The sequence below is a fragment of the Chiloscyllium plagiosum genome, unplaced genomic scaffold (assembly GCF_037043375.1).
Source record: "Chiloscyllium plagiosum isolate Xiang-an unplaced genomic scaffold, Cpla_swu_hap1 HiC_scaffold_18, whole genome shotgun sequence".
NCBI lineage: Eukaryota > Metazoa > Chordata > Chondrichthyes > Orectolobiformes > Hemiscylliidae > Chiloscyllium > Chiloscyllium plagiosum.
In genome coordinates, this window is record NW_028270156.1 from 56905360 (window position 1) to 56919852 (window position 14493).

Sequence of the window (14493 nt, forward strand, 5' to 3'; positions counted from 1 at the left end):
ATGTGGAGATGAACTCAGTGGGGAAGGAGCTAGCTGTGATGGTGAATCAGCTGGGGTAGTCAGGCTTGTGGATCTTGGGTAGGAGGTAGAACTGGACAGTGCAGGGTTCCTGAACTATGTGATTGGATTCTGTGGGTGGGAGATCCCCTGAGGTGATGAGGTTGTGTACAGTCTGGGAGATGACGGTTTGGTGATGGGGCATGAGGTTGTGGTCGAGGGGGCAGTAGGAGGAGGTGACTTCAGGTTGGCACCTGGCTTCAGCGGTGTAGAGGTTAGTGTGCCAAACTACCACTACACCCCCCTTTGTCCACTGGTTTGATGCTGAGATTGTGGTTGGAGCAGAGAGAGTGGGGGCTGTTCGGGGGGAAGGGAACCAGAGGGCTGATTGAGGTAGGGCCAATTCAAGGCAGGAAGTGAGAGGCAGAAAATTGGTATGTTTGAAAGACAGAAGCAGCACAGTAATTTGGCAGGTCTACAGGTTCATCTGTAACTACAATGGGCATGCAAATAAACCCTGTGAGCTGAGAAACAAAACAGACATTGTTGGAAAAACTCAACAGGTTTGATAGCTTTTGTGGAGAGAAAGCAGAGTTAATGTTTCAGGTAGAGTTAACCCTCCTTCAAAACAATGAGCCGAGGACAGACAGACAGAAATGGGAATGTGTTATCATTGACATAATGGAAACTTGGCTTAAAAGAATATCCCTGGATATAGAGGATTTTGAGGCAGAATAATGGGGGACAATAAAAAAAGGTGGTGCTGTAGCAGATATTTTTCATTAACCTGTTCCGTTATGACACACTTCTGGAGCAGATGGGGCTTGAACCTAGGCCTCCTGGCTCAGACAAAGGAACTCTAGCCCTGTGCCACAAGTCGCCCTTGGAGATGTAGCATTCTTGATGAGGAAATCGATTACAGCTGTGAACTATCAAATTAGTCCATATAGGTTGACCTCAGAAATAAAACAAAAGGGGTACCCATGCTACTCAACGTGTACTACAGACCCCCAAATAGTGGGAGGAGGTGGAAGAACATATATAAAAAATAGATACAAATCACCTATTCTAATATCAACTGGGACATGAACATCATGAAAGGACCACAGGGCACAAAATTCTTGAACAGCATTCAAAAGAATTTTTGTAATTAGCATGTAACCAACCCAAATATAAAAAGGTACAATTTTAGTTTTATTTTTAGGAAAGAAGGCTGGACAAGTCAAAGAAGGAGCAGTGGGTCTCCATTTTGAAGACTGGAATCATATTACAGTTAGATTTCGCATCATGATAGAAAAGGCCAAAGACAGAATGGGAATAAAAATTCTCAATAGGGAGAAAACATATTTTGCAAAGCTGAGGGGTGATCTGGCGAAGATGAACTAGATACAAGCACTTGAAGGAAAATTAATGGGAGGCATTCAAGGTTCTTCAAGCACAGTGCACACATGACATACGAGGAACGTTTGAGGACTCTGGGATTTGTACTCGATGGAGTTTAGAAGGATGGGGGGGGGTCTCTAATGTTGGGAAGGTGTTTCCATTGATAGAAGAGACTAGGACCCAAGATCATAGCCTTAGAGTAAAGGGAAGACCCTTTAGAACAGAGAGAAGGAGAAACTTCTTCAGCCAGAGAGCGGTGAATCAGAAAGCTGTGGTGGCCAGGTCACTGAATATATTTAAGATGGAGATAGATAGGTTTTTGATTGTCAAGGGGATCAAGGGTTATGGGGAGAAAGTGTGAGAATGGGGTTGAGAAATGTATTAGCCATGATCGAATGGCACAGCAGACTTGATGGGCTAAATGGCCTAATCTCTGCTCCTATGTTGTTATGATCCCTAAAATGTACTGTATTTCCAAATCTATAGCTCCCTCCATATCCAGAATATAGGGTAAGATAAAGTTGAAAACGAAAGCTTATAGCAGTTATTGAAAAAGCCTCGTATTGTAGAAAAGCCTAGATGTGTGTAGAAAGTACAGGGGTGAATTAAAAATAAATTAGGAAAGCAAAGAGAAAAATGACAAAATATCAGCAGATAAACTCAAGGAAATCTCAAAGATTGTTTCAGTATATTAAGAGCGAAAAGATAACTAAAGAAAGTGTAAAAGATGTAACTTGAGGATGGCTGCAAAAAGGTGAGATCTGGATTCTTTATTCACATTTTGTCCATCTTAACAAAGGCAACATACGATGGAGAAATTCTAGTTAAAGAGAAATGTGAAATATTAGCAGAATCTGAGATGTACTGGGGAGACTGACATCCTTGAGGATGGATAAATCCCCCGGCTGAAAATATTGTATCCCTGGCTACTAGAGGAAATGAAGGATGAAATAATGGATGTTCGAGGATTATTTTTGAATCTTCACTAGATAGACAAGAGATACCAGACAGCTAAATGTCTGGGAAGAGTTTCAGCAGATTGTAAAACAGTAAATGTGACGTCACTGTTTAAAAAAGGCGGAAGACAAAAGACGGGGAATTATAGACTGGCTAGCTTAACTTCTATAACGGGGAAGATGCTTGAGTCTATTATCAAGGAAGAAATAGCAAGGAATCTAGGTAGAAATTGTCCCATTGGGCAAAGGCAGTATGGGTTCATAAAGGGCAGGTCATGCTTAACTAATCTTTTGGAATTCCATGAAGACATTATGAAAACAGTAGACAGTAGGGACCCAGTAGACGTGGTGTACCAGGATTTCCAAAAGTCCTTCTACAAGGTGCCCCACAAGAGGCTGCTGCATAAGATAAAGATTCATGGTGTTACGGGTAAAGTATTAGCATGGATAGAGGATTGGTTGACGAACAGGAAGCAATGAGTGGGGATAAATGAGTGCTATTCTGGCTGGCAATTAGTAACTAGTGGTGTGCCTCTGGGATCAGTGTTGGCACCTCAATTATTTATAACTACAGATGATTTGGAATGGGGGACCACGTGTAATATGTCAAAGTTTGCAGATGACAGTAGGAAGTGTGGCAGAGGACTGTGAAACCTCGCAGAGGAACATAGGTACTTCGTGAGTCGACAAAGTTCTGGCATGTGGAATACAATGTTAATAAATGTGAAGTCATTCATTTTGGTAGGAATAACAGTAAAAAGGAGTATTACTTGAATGGTAAGAAATTGCAGCATGCTGCTGTGCAGAGGGACCTGGGTCTCCTTGTGCATGAATCACAGAAGGTTGGTCTGCAGGTGCAATAGATAATTAAGAAGGCAAATGGAATTTTGTCCTTCATTGCTAAAGGGATTGAGTTTAAAAGCAACGAGGTTATGTTGCAGCTGTACAGGGTGCTGGTGAGGGCATATCTGGAGTACAGCATGCAGTTTTGACCTCGCTTGAGAAAGGATGTACTGGCACTAGAGGGGGTGTAGAGGAGGTTCACTAGGTTCATTCTGGAGTTGAGGGGGTTGGCTTATGAGGAGAAACTGAGTAGACTGGGATTATATTCATTGGAATTTAGAATAATGAGGAAGGATCTTACAGAAATATATAAAATTATGAAGGGAATAGATAAGATAGTAGTAAAGAGGATGTTTCCATTGGCAGGTGCAACTAGGACAAGAGGGCATAGCCTCAAAATTAGGGAGAGCAGATTTAGAACTGAATTGAGAGGGTTGTAAATCTATGGAATTCCCTGCCCAGTGAAGTAGTTGACACTACTTCAGTAAATGTTATTAAGGCTTAGATAGATATTTTTTGATCAATAAAGGTATTTAGGGTTATGGTGAAAGGCTGGGTAAATGGAGCGGAGGCCATAAAAGATCAACCATGATCTTATTGAATGGCAGAGCAGGCTTGAAGGGCCAGGTGGCCTACTCCTGTTCCTAGTTCTTACATTCTTCTGTTTATGAATATTGCACCATTGTTTACAAGATATACTGAGATACTGTAGGTCAAAGAATTAGAGGCTAGTCATTTTGATTTTGATAATGTACAACTTATTAGAAATCAATTCTGAGAGACAGGATAAACTGTCACCCAAAGTTACAGACCAAATCAGGGACAGGCAGCATGGTTTTGTGAAGTGAAGCTTTAACTAAGTTAGTGAATTTCTAAAAGAAGTAACAAGGAGGTACTTATGAAAGTAGTGCACTGGTAGCTGTCTATATGGATTTTAGTAACAATATGACAGACTGGTCAGAAAAGTAAAAGTCCATGGAGTGAAAGGGAATGGGGTAAAATGGATCCAAAATTGGCTCACCAATAGGAAACTAAGGATCATAAATTTTGCAAATGCAAAGCAATTTCCAGTGTAATTCTTCAGGGCTCAGTGCTCAGTCCCTTGTTGTTTGTTGCATATATTAGATCAGACTAGATTACTTATAGTATGGAAACAGGCCCTTCGGCCCAACAAGACCCTCCAAAGAGCAACCCACCCAGACCCATTCTCCTACATTTACCCCTTCACCTAACTCTATGGGCAATTTAGTATGGCCAACTCACCTAACCTGCACATTTTTGGACTGTGGGAGGAAAGTGGAGCACCCGGAGGAAACCCACGCAAACACAGGAAGAATGTGCAAACTCCAAAATTATTTAGACTTAAAAGTTAGAGCATTACTGGAAAAGCTGCAGATGACAAACTGGTCAGATAGCTGGTCATGAAGAGGATGGCTGAAAGGTGACCCGATTAAAACATAAATGTTTCTTCGGGGTCTGGACAGTGTAGATGTGGAAAGGTTACTTCCCCACTGTGGGGGAGCCTAGGAGCAGAGGGCATAATCTCAGACTAAGGATTCATCCCTTGAGAACAAAGATGAGCAGGATTTCCTTCTCTCAAATCATAGTCGATCTATGAAATTCACTGCAGAGGGCTGTCAAGATGGGATGATAAGTATAATCATGGATTTTCAATCAGTAAGACAATTGGCAGTTATGGAAAAAAGGCAAGAACATGGAGTTGGTCAGGTTAGCCAAGATCTCTTTGAATGGTAGAGCACACTCAAAAGGGCCAAATAGCTTACTTCTGCTCCTACATCCTATGCTAATCCCACATTGATACTGATAGTTTAGATGAGGGAGTGAGAAAGAGGCCAAATGTAATTCAATTTGGAGAAATGTGAGGTAATATATTCGGGGAGGGCAAACAAAACTCGGGATTATGCGACAAACAGGAGGATACTTAGAGGGAGTGAGAGACCTTGGAATGTATGTTCACAGGTCCTGGAATGTGGCAGGTCAGATGGATAAGTGGTAAAGAGAGCATGTGGAATGCTTTCCTCTCTTGCAATAGGTACTGAATACAAAAACAGAGATGTACTGCTGGACAAAACGTTGTTTAGGCCATAGCTCAAATTTTGTGTACAGTTCTGCTCACATTTTACTGGATTAACATAATTATAGTGGAGACAGTAAGTTAGGAAGATACAAGAATGTTGCCAGGCCATGAAAATTGCAGGTATGAGGAAAGAATGGTTAGGCTAGGGCTGTATTACTGATAACAGAGGAGACTCACCGATGACTTAAATTGAGATGCACGAAATATCAAGGAACTTTGATGGACTGGTTAGAGAAGCTTGGGTGCCCCGAACAGAGAAATCATGAACCAGGTAGCCCAGATTTAAGATGACCATTAGAAGGATTAGAGGGGACATGAAGAAAACCTTTTTCACCCGGAGGTGAAGTGTGTCTGGAAATCATTCCCTGGTTCAGTGGCAGAGGTAGAAACTCTCAATTTACCTAAAAAAGGTACATAGAGTTGTATCTGAAGTGAACGTATTGAATCATTTAAGATTCTTAGGGGTTCTTGACATAAGATTCAACTCCATGTACCTTTTAAGTAAGACTCCTAACAATCTTATATTTTTCTAATATGAAGTGAAGTGATGTAGCTTGTAAGACTATGGACCAAGTTCTGGAAGATGGATTAGAATATTGCTCATCAATTTATGCTATTTCACTGAATAAACCATGAATAAACCTTTAGCATCCCAGGATTTGCATGTCAATTACCTGCACGATACAGAGACAAAAAGCTATCCTCGCCACCTGTGTTGAACTTGTTTATCTTCTTTTAAGTAATTTTGGTAGCTACTCAGCTGAGCCACATCTCAAAGGTCTGTATCTGACTAGGCAGAACAGCTCGGCGAACAGAACCACAACAACGAGCACCCGAGCTACAAACCTTCTCACGGCAGAACAATCAACTGAACAGTGTAATGAGAATTTTGCTCTTGGCCTGAGCTTCATCTGACTTTGAATGGTTTGATACTCAGCCTTAAAACCTTATTTAGGAAAGCCTGCAATTCCCAACATACCATCTATCAGAGGAGAGCTAAATTCACGTGGTTATTTTACAAACAGGTGAGGCAGCACAAGACCAGCTTACATTTAAGAACTTTTCGTACTGAACAGCTGACTCCATGGTATTGCTGGAATAATCCAGTGTGTCCTTCCAGGAGTGCATGAGAAATGCTAGGCGTAGCTGTCGACCTACAAGCAAATAACATCAGTCACACCATGACAGCACAGAACCAGAGACACTAGATTGAGAAGTACAAGCCAGTTATGAAACAAAACTTTATAATTTCCTCAACAGCTACTCTTAGATTATTGAGAATTTTATGGGGAATTTAATGGTAGCTTACCGCATAATTTCAGCACATGACATATCATTCGTGAATAAATCAAATGTACCTGTAATGATACATTTGAGAAGAACCAGTACTGCCGACTGGCATTTTATTTGTTTCCTCAGCAACATCTTTCCTTCCAAAGACGGTATTTTATCACAATTTCAAGAGCCTTGCCACTGTGCCACTTTGCTCAACTAATCTTTTTTTTACATCACATTACATTACATTACAGTGCGAAAACAGGCCCTTCGGCCCAACAAGGCCACACCGCCCCACCGAAGCGCAACCCACCCATACCCCTACATTTACCCCTTACCTAACACTACGGGCAATTTAGCATGGCCAATTCACCTGACCAACACATCTTTGGACTGTGGGAGGAAACCGGAGCACCCGGAGGAAACCCACGCAGACACGGGGAGAATGTGCAAACTCCACACAGTCAGTCGCCTGAGGCGGGAATTGAACCCAGGTCTCTGGCGCTGTGAGGCAGCAGTGCTAACCACTGTGCCACCATGCCGCCCACTTTACACACAAGTCTTGACAGTAAATATTCACCAGCAACTTGAAAGCAACTGGAAGAAAGTCATTACACAATTTTTTTTATACGTAATCATGGGATCTGAGCTTCACTGATAAGAGCAACTTTAAGAAAGCACTGCTGAGTCATCCTTGAGAACTACTGCAGTTCATGTTTTGTAAAAACACCCACAGTGCTGTTAGGGAGTTCCAGAATGTTGACCCATCAACAATGAAGGAACTGGAAAGTAGGTTCAAGTCAGAATAGTGCATGAGTTGGAGGAGAATTTGCAGATGGTATTGCTCCTATGCACTTATATTAGCAAGTTTCAAAAATGTCAAAGTGCTGATCTATTACAAGGATGAACATGAGTTTGCTTGACTGGCACCAAATATCGTGACAAAGCACTTTAGCAAAACCGCATATAAAATTTCCCACACAGCCCTTAATAGCTCCCAATGTACCTGTCTTGAAGAGAAGGCTGGACAATTCTATTTGTTACTGGAGAGACTAAGTGAGTTACAGTGACTGAGACAATGGACATTGATTACCTGTATTTGCATTCAGTGCGTCTTTGATAGTTATAAAGTTTTTTAAAGATTTTGACATCTTGCAACCTGCTATGGTTAGGTGTCCAGTATGCAGGAAGTATCGAACCCAGTGATCATTTTCAAAATAAGCCTGTCAGGAGAAGGTGATGGGGCATTAAATTAAGAAATTTGTAACATAACAACTATAACTACACACCAAGGTATCATGCACAACCAATGCCCACAGCTACAATTTTCGATTCAACTTACACATCTTAGAAAGGGACTACATTGAAGCCAATACCACTTATACATTTTGTTTTCCTCATGATGACTTTTCAAAAATTTGGAATTTGCCCTCAAATTGATGAAGTGCAGTGCTACATAGTGGAGCACTCTCCTTACTGGCAACAAGAATTAGCATCAGGCATTCAGCTAAAGCCTAGGATTAGATTCAGGGTGATGCTATTCATACAAAGTACTCTCAGTTCAAATCGTATGCATACTGTAGTTCTTTCTATTTCGTCAGAATACAGCTTGGCTTCGAGCTCAGGCAAAAACCTTGAAGAACACCTGCATTATATTTTTACACAAGCAGTTATGTGGCTGTTATTCTCTGAAATTGTGAACTGATTCAGAAATGCTTTAAAACTGCCGAAAATTAATTCCATGTTGGGCCCTTCAAATATTGAAAAGTTTTTTTTTAAATAACACTATGTAATTGGTCTCCCTCATCATACCCAGGTGGCTCAGTCTGAAACAAAGTGGTTGATTCTGCTCACCAGAGCAACTGTAATACTTTAGTTCTGTACTTGCTTGATTCCATAGGGAAAAATCATGAGTTGGTGACTTTTTTTTAAATAAAGCAAGCGACAATGACAAAAGCTGTGACTGTACCTCAGACTGGGCCAATTCATTGTCATGATGAGGGAATCGTAGGTCAAATCCTCCACCGTGGATGTCCATGGATTCTCCAAGAATGCTGCCAGCCATTGCTGAACATTCGATATGCCAACCGGGGCGGCCCTGTCAAGATAGAGATGAGCAGGAAATTGGAAAAGAATCAACAATAAACATTAGAAATTGTTATTAACAATAATACATCAAATACACTTAAAAGATCATGCAACAGCAGGTTATAGTCCAACAGGTTTAGTTGGAGGCACTAGCTTTTGAAGCACTGCTTCTTCATCAGACAACCACCTGATGAAGCAGTGGTTCGAAAGCTAGTGACTCCAAATAAATCTGTGGGACTATAACCTGGTGTTGCATGATTTTTTTTTAGCTTTGTCCATCCCAGTCACACACCAGCTCCCCCAAATCATAGCAATACATGAATAGATGCTTACAGCGAGAAAGATTACTTGGGGAAGACAGATAAATGCAGGATTTGCCAGCCTAATAGCAGTGATGGGAAAATTTTAAAAACAATAATTTGTGACAAAACGAATCAGTACGTGGACTATGGGCTAATAAATAAAAAAGCAAGGGTGTTAAAGACAGATCATATGTAATAAATGGATAAAGAGTCAGAACAGTTTAATAATGACAGAACAGATAATGTTATATTTATGGACTTTCAATAGGATGTTGACAAATATTGCATAGCAGACTTATAAACAAAAATAAAGTCAATGGGATTTTAGTGACGGTGGCAGTGTGTATACAAAATTACATAAGCATAAGTGACATAAAGCAGAGAATGTGTTTCCCCTATGGTGACCACTAAACTACTGCTCTTGTTGGCACACATTAACTAGGCTTGATAATAATTTTAGCAATAAAAAAAAATCTCAAAGGTAATAAAATGCAAGGAAGACAGTAACACACTTCAAAGTGGACAGACTGACTAAAACAGATGGGCAAGATGATGTCAAGGGATTGTGGGGTCATGCATTCCATAGTAGCATAGTTAAAAATCTCACAACACCAGGTTATAGTCCAACAGGTTTAATCAGAAGCACACTAGCTTTCAGAGCGCTGCTCCTTCATCAGGTGGTAATGCACCTGATGAAGGAGCGGCGCTCTGAAAGCCAGTGTGCTTCCAATTAAACTTGTTGGACTATAACCTGGTGTTGTGTGATTTTTAACTTTGTACACCCCAGTCCAACACTGGCATCTCCAAATCATAGTAGCATAAGTAGTCATGGAGCCTTTATGCTAACAGCTGCAAGGTTCCTTTAACTTCTCATGTATTTTGAATGATGGGCATTGGCCTGTCTGGCTGGTCTTTGGAGGCCTGCTTTCTGCTCCAGAAACGCAAATGAAAAGGTAGGTGCTTGCACAGCAGATAGATTTTAATGCACAGAAATGTGAATTGATATATTTTGTTAAGAAGAAACAGCAGCAATATGAATTTCTTTGTACAATTTTAAAATTGAGTACAGTACAGAGAACTTGGATGCTGTACAAAAGAAACATTTGAAGGTGACAGAACAAGTTGAGAAAGCTTTGCAGAAACTTGAGGACACATTGGTTAGGTTTTATCTGGAGTAATGTGTTCTTTTTAAGGGTATCAAAATTGTTCAGTGATGTCAAGGTCTTGACAAGAATATGGAAGCTATTTATTGGAGCTTGCAGCAAGGGACTAGGAACTTTAATTATGTGGAGCAAAAATTTAAAAGTATATTCAATGCAGAAACTTCAAACCAGAAACTCATTTGATAGAATAATTGAAGATAAACTGTTTCCAATGACAGAATGATTGGTAACCAGAGGACACAGATTAAGTCAATAGGCAAAAAGACTGAAGACAAAGAATCTTTTGATGCAATGATCTGGTTGCAATGCTGAAAAAACTAGCAAGCAGGTTCACAGCAATTTTTGAATGAAACTGGGTAAATATTTGAAGGGATAATTTACAGGGCTGTGGGAAAGAGCAGGATAGTGGGATTAATTGGAGAGCGCTTTGGATAGAAAACACAATGCGCTCGATGACACTTTACTATGTTGTATTACTTTGTGTGCTAATCCTGGACAACTGTACTGAAACAGTTATAGAGGAGATGTGAAATGGACAGTACTATAACGTTTGGTGACATATTCTAGTCGGCTTTCCAGACCTGAACTGCGTGGACTGTTAGTCACCACACATGGGGTGGATTATTTGAAATGGCCTTAGAATTTAAATTCCTTTGTTAACGGAACTTTATTTTTAAAAATGTGGTTGGATTCTGCCATTCCATGTCTATCTCAACAATGTAACTGAGCAATGAAGGGTGCAGGATTGATGCTTTCTCCTCACCTTTCCCCAGGGCGAATCCCAAGATGGTTCTCCAGGCTTGGAGGCTTTCCACAGTGCAAAATCATTGGGAGAGTGCTTCTCACTTAGTCGATCAGCTGAAATACTAAGGTCACCTAAGAAGTCAAGAATATTTTCCCATCACATCCATTAGAAAGCAATTTGAATGGCTTCATTTTTTCCAAGTGTACTCCCCCATTCGCTACAAGTTGCTGACTTTTTTTGGAGTGGAGTTCCAAGTATGTTGCTTGGTTTTTAACAACCTCGGCAAATCGACCTATACATTATGTGTGAGCCATTTACCTGCAAGGCATCACAGGCAACAATCCTTTCCACTAACCTTGGACAGAACAAGTTTCCTGAAGGAATCATAGCACAGCAACTAACAGCTGGAGCGCTGGTTGATTTTTCTCCTTAGCCTGGAGACACTGAAATCATAATCCTAGTTGAGATTGCTTAACCCAGTCCGCACCACTAAGGCATCGGAGCAGCAGTAGGCCATTTACCCCTTTGAGTCCTCCTCCACCATATGATGAGATTGTGACTGATCCAATAATCCTCAACACTATTTTCCTGCTTTTACCAGAACCCAGACTCCCTCACTGAGTAAAAAAAAATTCTCGATTTCTGCCTTGAATATACTTAATGACCCAGCCTCAACAGCCCTCTGTGGTAAAGAATTTCTCAGATTAACCATCCTCAGAGAGATATTCCTCCTCGTGGGTCTTAAATGTGTGACCACTCATTCTGAGATTATGCTCTCTAGTCCTCAACTCTCATATTGGGGAAAACAACCTTTCCACATTTACCTTGTCAAATCATCTAAGAATCTTGTACATGTTTCCGTGCAGTATGACTCTATATCAGTAAGATCACCTCTCATTTGATATTTCAATAAGAGCAGTCCAATCAACTCAACCTCTCCTCATAAAACAGTACCTCCATACCTGGTATGAGCCTAGTGAATCTTCTTTGGACTGCCTCTAATGCCAATATGTTTTTCCATGGATAATGGGCTCAAAACTATTCACAGTATTCCACCTGTGGTCTGGCTAGTACCTTGTATAGTTTTAGACAATCTCTATCTTTTTATACTCCATTCCCTTTGCCTTATGCATTACCTACTGAACCCGGATGGTAGCTTTTCATGATGCGTGGACCAGGACTCCCAAATCCCTCTGTTTTATAGCTTTCTGCAGTCTTTCTCCATTTAAACAACATTCAGCTCCTCTATTCTTCATGCCAAATACAAAGCTTCACATATCCCCATTTTATATTCCATGTGCCAATGCTTTTGCCCACTCACTGTGCCTGTCTATGTTCCCTTGCAGACTGTGTCATCCTCACTGTTTGTCTTTCAACCTATTTTTATGTCAGCCACAAACTTAGCTACAGTACACTCACTTTCTACATCCAAATCATTAATACATATTGTAAGCAATTGTGGCTCCAGAATTTTCTGTGGCACACTACTGGCTACAGTTTACCATCCTGAAAATGTCCCCTTTTTCCCAACTCTGTTTTATATTAGTTAACCAATCCTCTATCCATGCTAATATTCTACCTCCAGGGCTATGGGCTCTTACCTTAAGTAGCCAAATGCAAGGTACCTTATCAAACGCTTTCTCAAAATCCACATATATTACATTCACTGCTTCCCCTTTATCCAAACTGTTTGTTACTTCTTCGAAGAATTCTAGTAATTTTATTAGGCATGATTGACCCTTCATGAAGACACCAAGGAGCAGGAGAATCGACGTTTCGGGCATGAGCCCTTCTTCATGCCTGAAACGTCGATTCTCCTGCTCCTTGGATGCTGCCTGACCTGCTGCGCTTTTCCAGCAAAACATTTTCAGTTCTGATCTCCAGCATCTGCAGTGTTCACTTTCTCCTTCATGAAGACATGCTAACTCTACTAGATCATATTTATGAACGGTCTGCTATTATAGCCTTTATAAAGAGGCTCTAACATCTTCCTGATAAGCTACCTGGCCTATAGCTTTTGGTTTTGTATCTTCTTCACTTTTTAAATACATGAAGAATCTGAAAGACTCTCAGGCACAATGAATTCTGCACTTACTCAGTGAATCACTGAAAACCAAGTCTTTCTTAAGACAAGGTTTGAAAACTGAAGCAGGATACAAAAACCACTGCAGTTTGTGTACCCAGAATTGTAAAATCACTTTAACATAGAACAATACAGCACAGAATAGGCCCTTTGGCTCTCGATGTTGCACTGACCTGCGAACTAATCTAAGACCATCACCTTACACTATCCCATCATCCATATGCTTATCCAAAAATTGTTTAAATGCCCCTAATGTGGCTGAGGTAACTACACTGGCAGGCAGGGCCTTCCACTCCCTTATCACTTTCTGAGTAAAAAGCCTGCCTCTGACATCTGTCTTAAATTTATCACCCCTCAATTTGCAGCTATGGCCCCTCGTACAAGCAGATGTCATTATCCTAGGAAAAAGACTTTCACTGTCCACCCTATCTAATCCTCTGATCATCTTGTATGTCTCTATTAAATCCCCTCTTAGCCTTCTTCTCTCCAATGAGAACAGACCCAAGTCCCTCAGCCTTTCCTCGTAAGACCTTCGTTCTAGACCAGACAACATCCTGGTAAATCTCCTCTACACCTTTTCCAATGCTTCCACATCCTTCCTGTAATGTGGCAGCCAAAACTGCACACAATACTCCAAGCAAGGTCGCACTAGTGTTTTGTACAGTTGCAGCATGACATCACAGCTCCAGAAGTCAATCCCTCTACTAATAAAACCAAACCACCATATGCCTTCTTATCAGCACTATCAACCTGGGTGGGAACTTTCAGGGAACTATGTACATGGACACCAAGATCCCTCTGCACATCCATACTACCAAGAATCTTTCCATTGACCCAGTATTCTGCCTTCCTATTATTCTTCCCAAAGTGAATCACTTCACATTTATCTATACTGAATTCCATTTTGCCATCTTTCAGCCTAATTCTGCAGTTTATCCAAGTCTCCCTGCAACCTGCAACATTCATCCACACTGTCCACCACTCCACCGACTTTAGTATCGTCTGCAAACTTACTAACCCATCCACCTATGCCTGCATCCAAGTCGTTTATAAAAATGACAAACAGCAGTGGTCCCAAAACATATCCTTGTGGCACACCACTATTAATCAGACTCCAGGCTGAATATTTTCCATCAACCATCACTAGTTGCATTCTTACAGAAAGCCAGTTTCTAATCCAAACTGCTAAATCATCCTCAATCCCATGCCTCTGCATTTTCTCCAAAAGCCTACCATGTGGAAGCTGAACAAAGGCTTTACTGAAGTCCATGTAAATCACGTCAACTGCCCTACCCTCATCCACACGGTCACCTTCTCAAAAAACTCAATGAGGTTTCTGAGACATGACCTGCTCTTGATTAATCCATGTTGACTATTTCCAATCAAATTGTTGCTTGCTAGATGATTATAAATCCTACTCTTATAATCCTTTCCAAAACTTTTCCTATAACAGACGTAAGGCTCACTGGTCTATAATTACCTGGGTCATCTCTATTGCCCTTCTTGAACAAGGGCACAACATTTGCAATCCTCCAGCCCTCAGGTATTAAACCTGTAGAC

At 40.9% G+C, this 14493-nt stretch overlaps 1 protein-coding gene and 1 long non-coding RNA gene across 3 annotated transcripts in view; one reads left to right on the forward strand and one right to left on the reverse strand.

Annotated features, from left to right (window-relative positions):
- LOC122557915 (uncharacterized) overlaps positions 1 to 14493 on the forward strand; it is a 177795-nt gene that overhangs the window by 58184 nt on the left and 105118 nt on the right. The gene's annotated exons all lie outside the window — the stretch shown is intronic.
- The window catches only part of cars1 (cysteinyl-tRNA synthetase 1), a 79142-nt gene that overhangs the window by 33654 nt on the left and 30995 nt on the right, over positions 1 to 14493 (reverse strand). For both annotated transcript variants that reach the window (XM_043706118.2, XM_043706119.2), the window contains 4 exons: positions 10869 to 10981; positions 8522 to 8650; positions 7646 to 7775; positions 6328 to 6431 (listed from right to left, as the gene is read on the reverse strand). In XM_043706118.2, coding sequence (XP_043562053.1) covers positions 6328 to 6431; positions 7646 to 7775; positions 8522 to 8650; positions 10869 to 10981 — 476 coding nt within the window. The remainder of the gene's footprint in view (positions 1 to 6327; positions 6432 to 7645; positions 7776 to 8521; positions 8651 to 10868; positions 10982 to 14493) is intronic.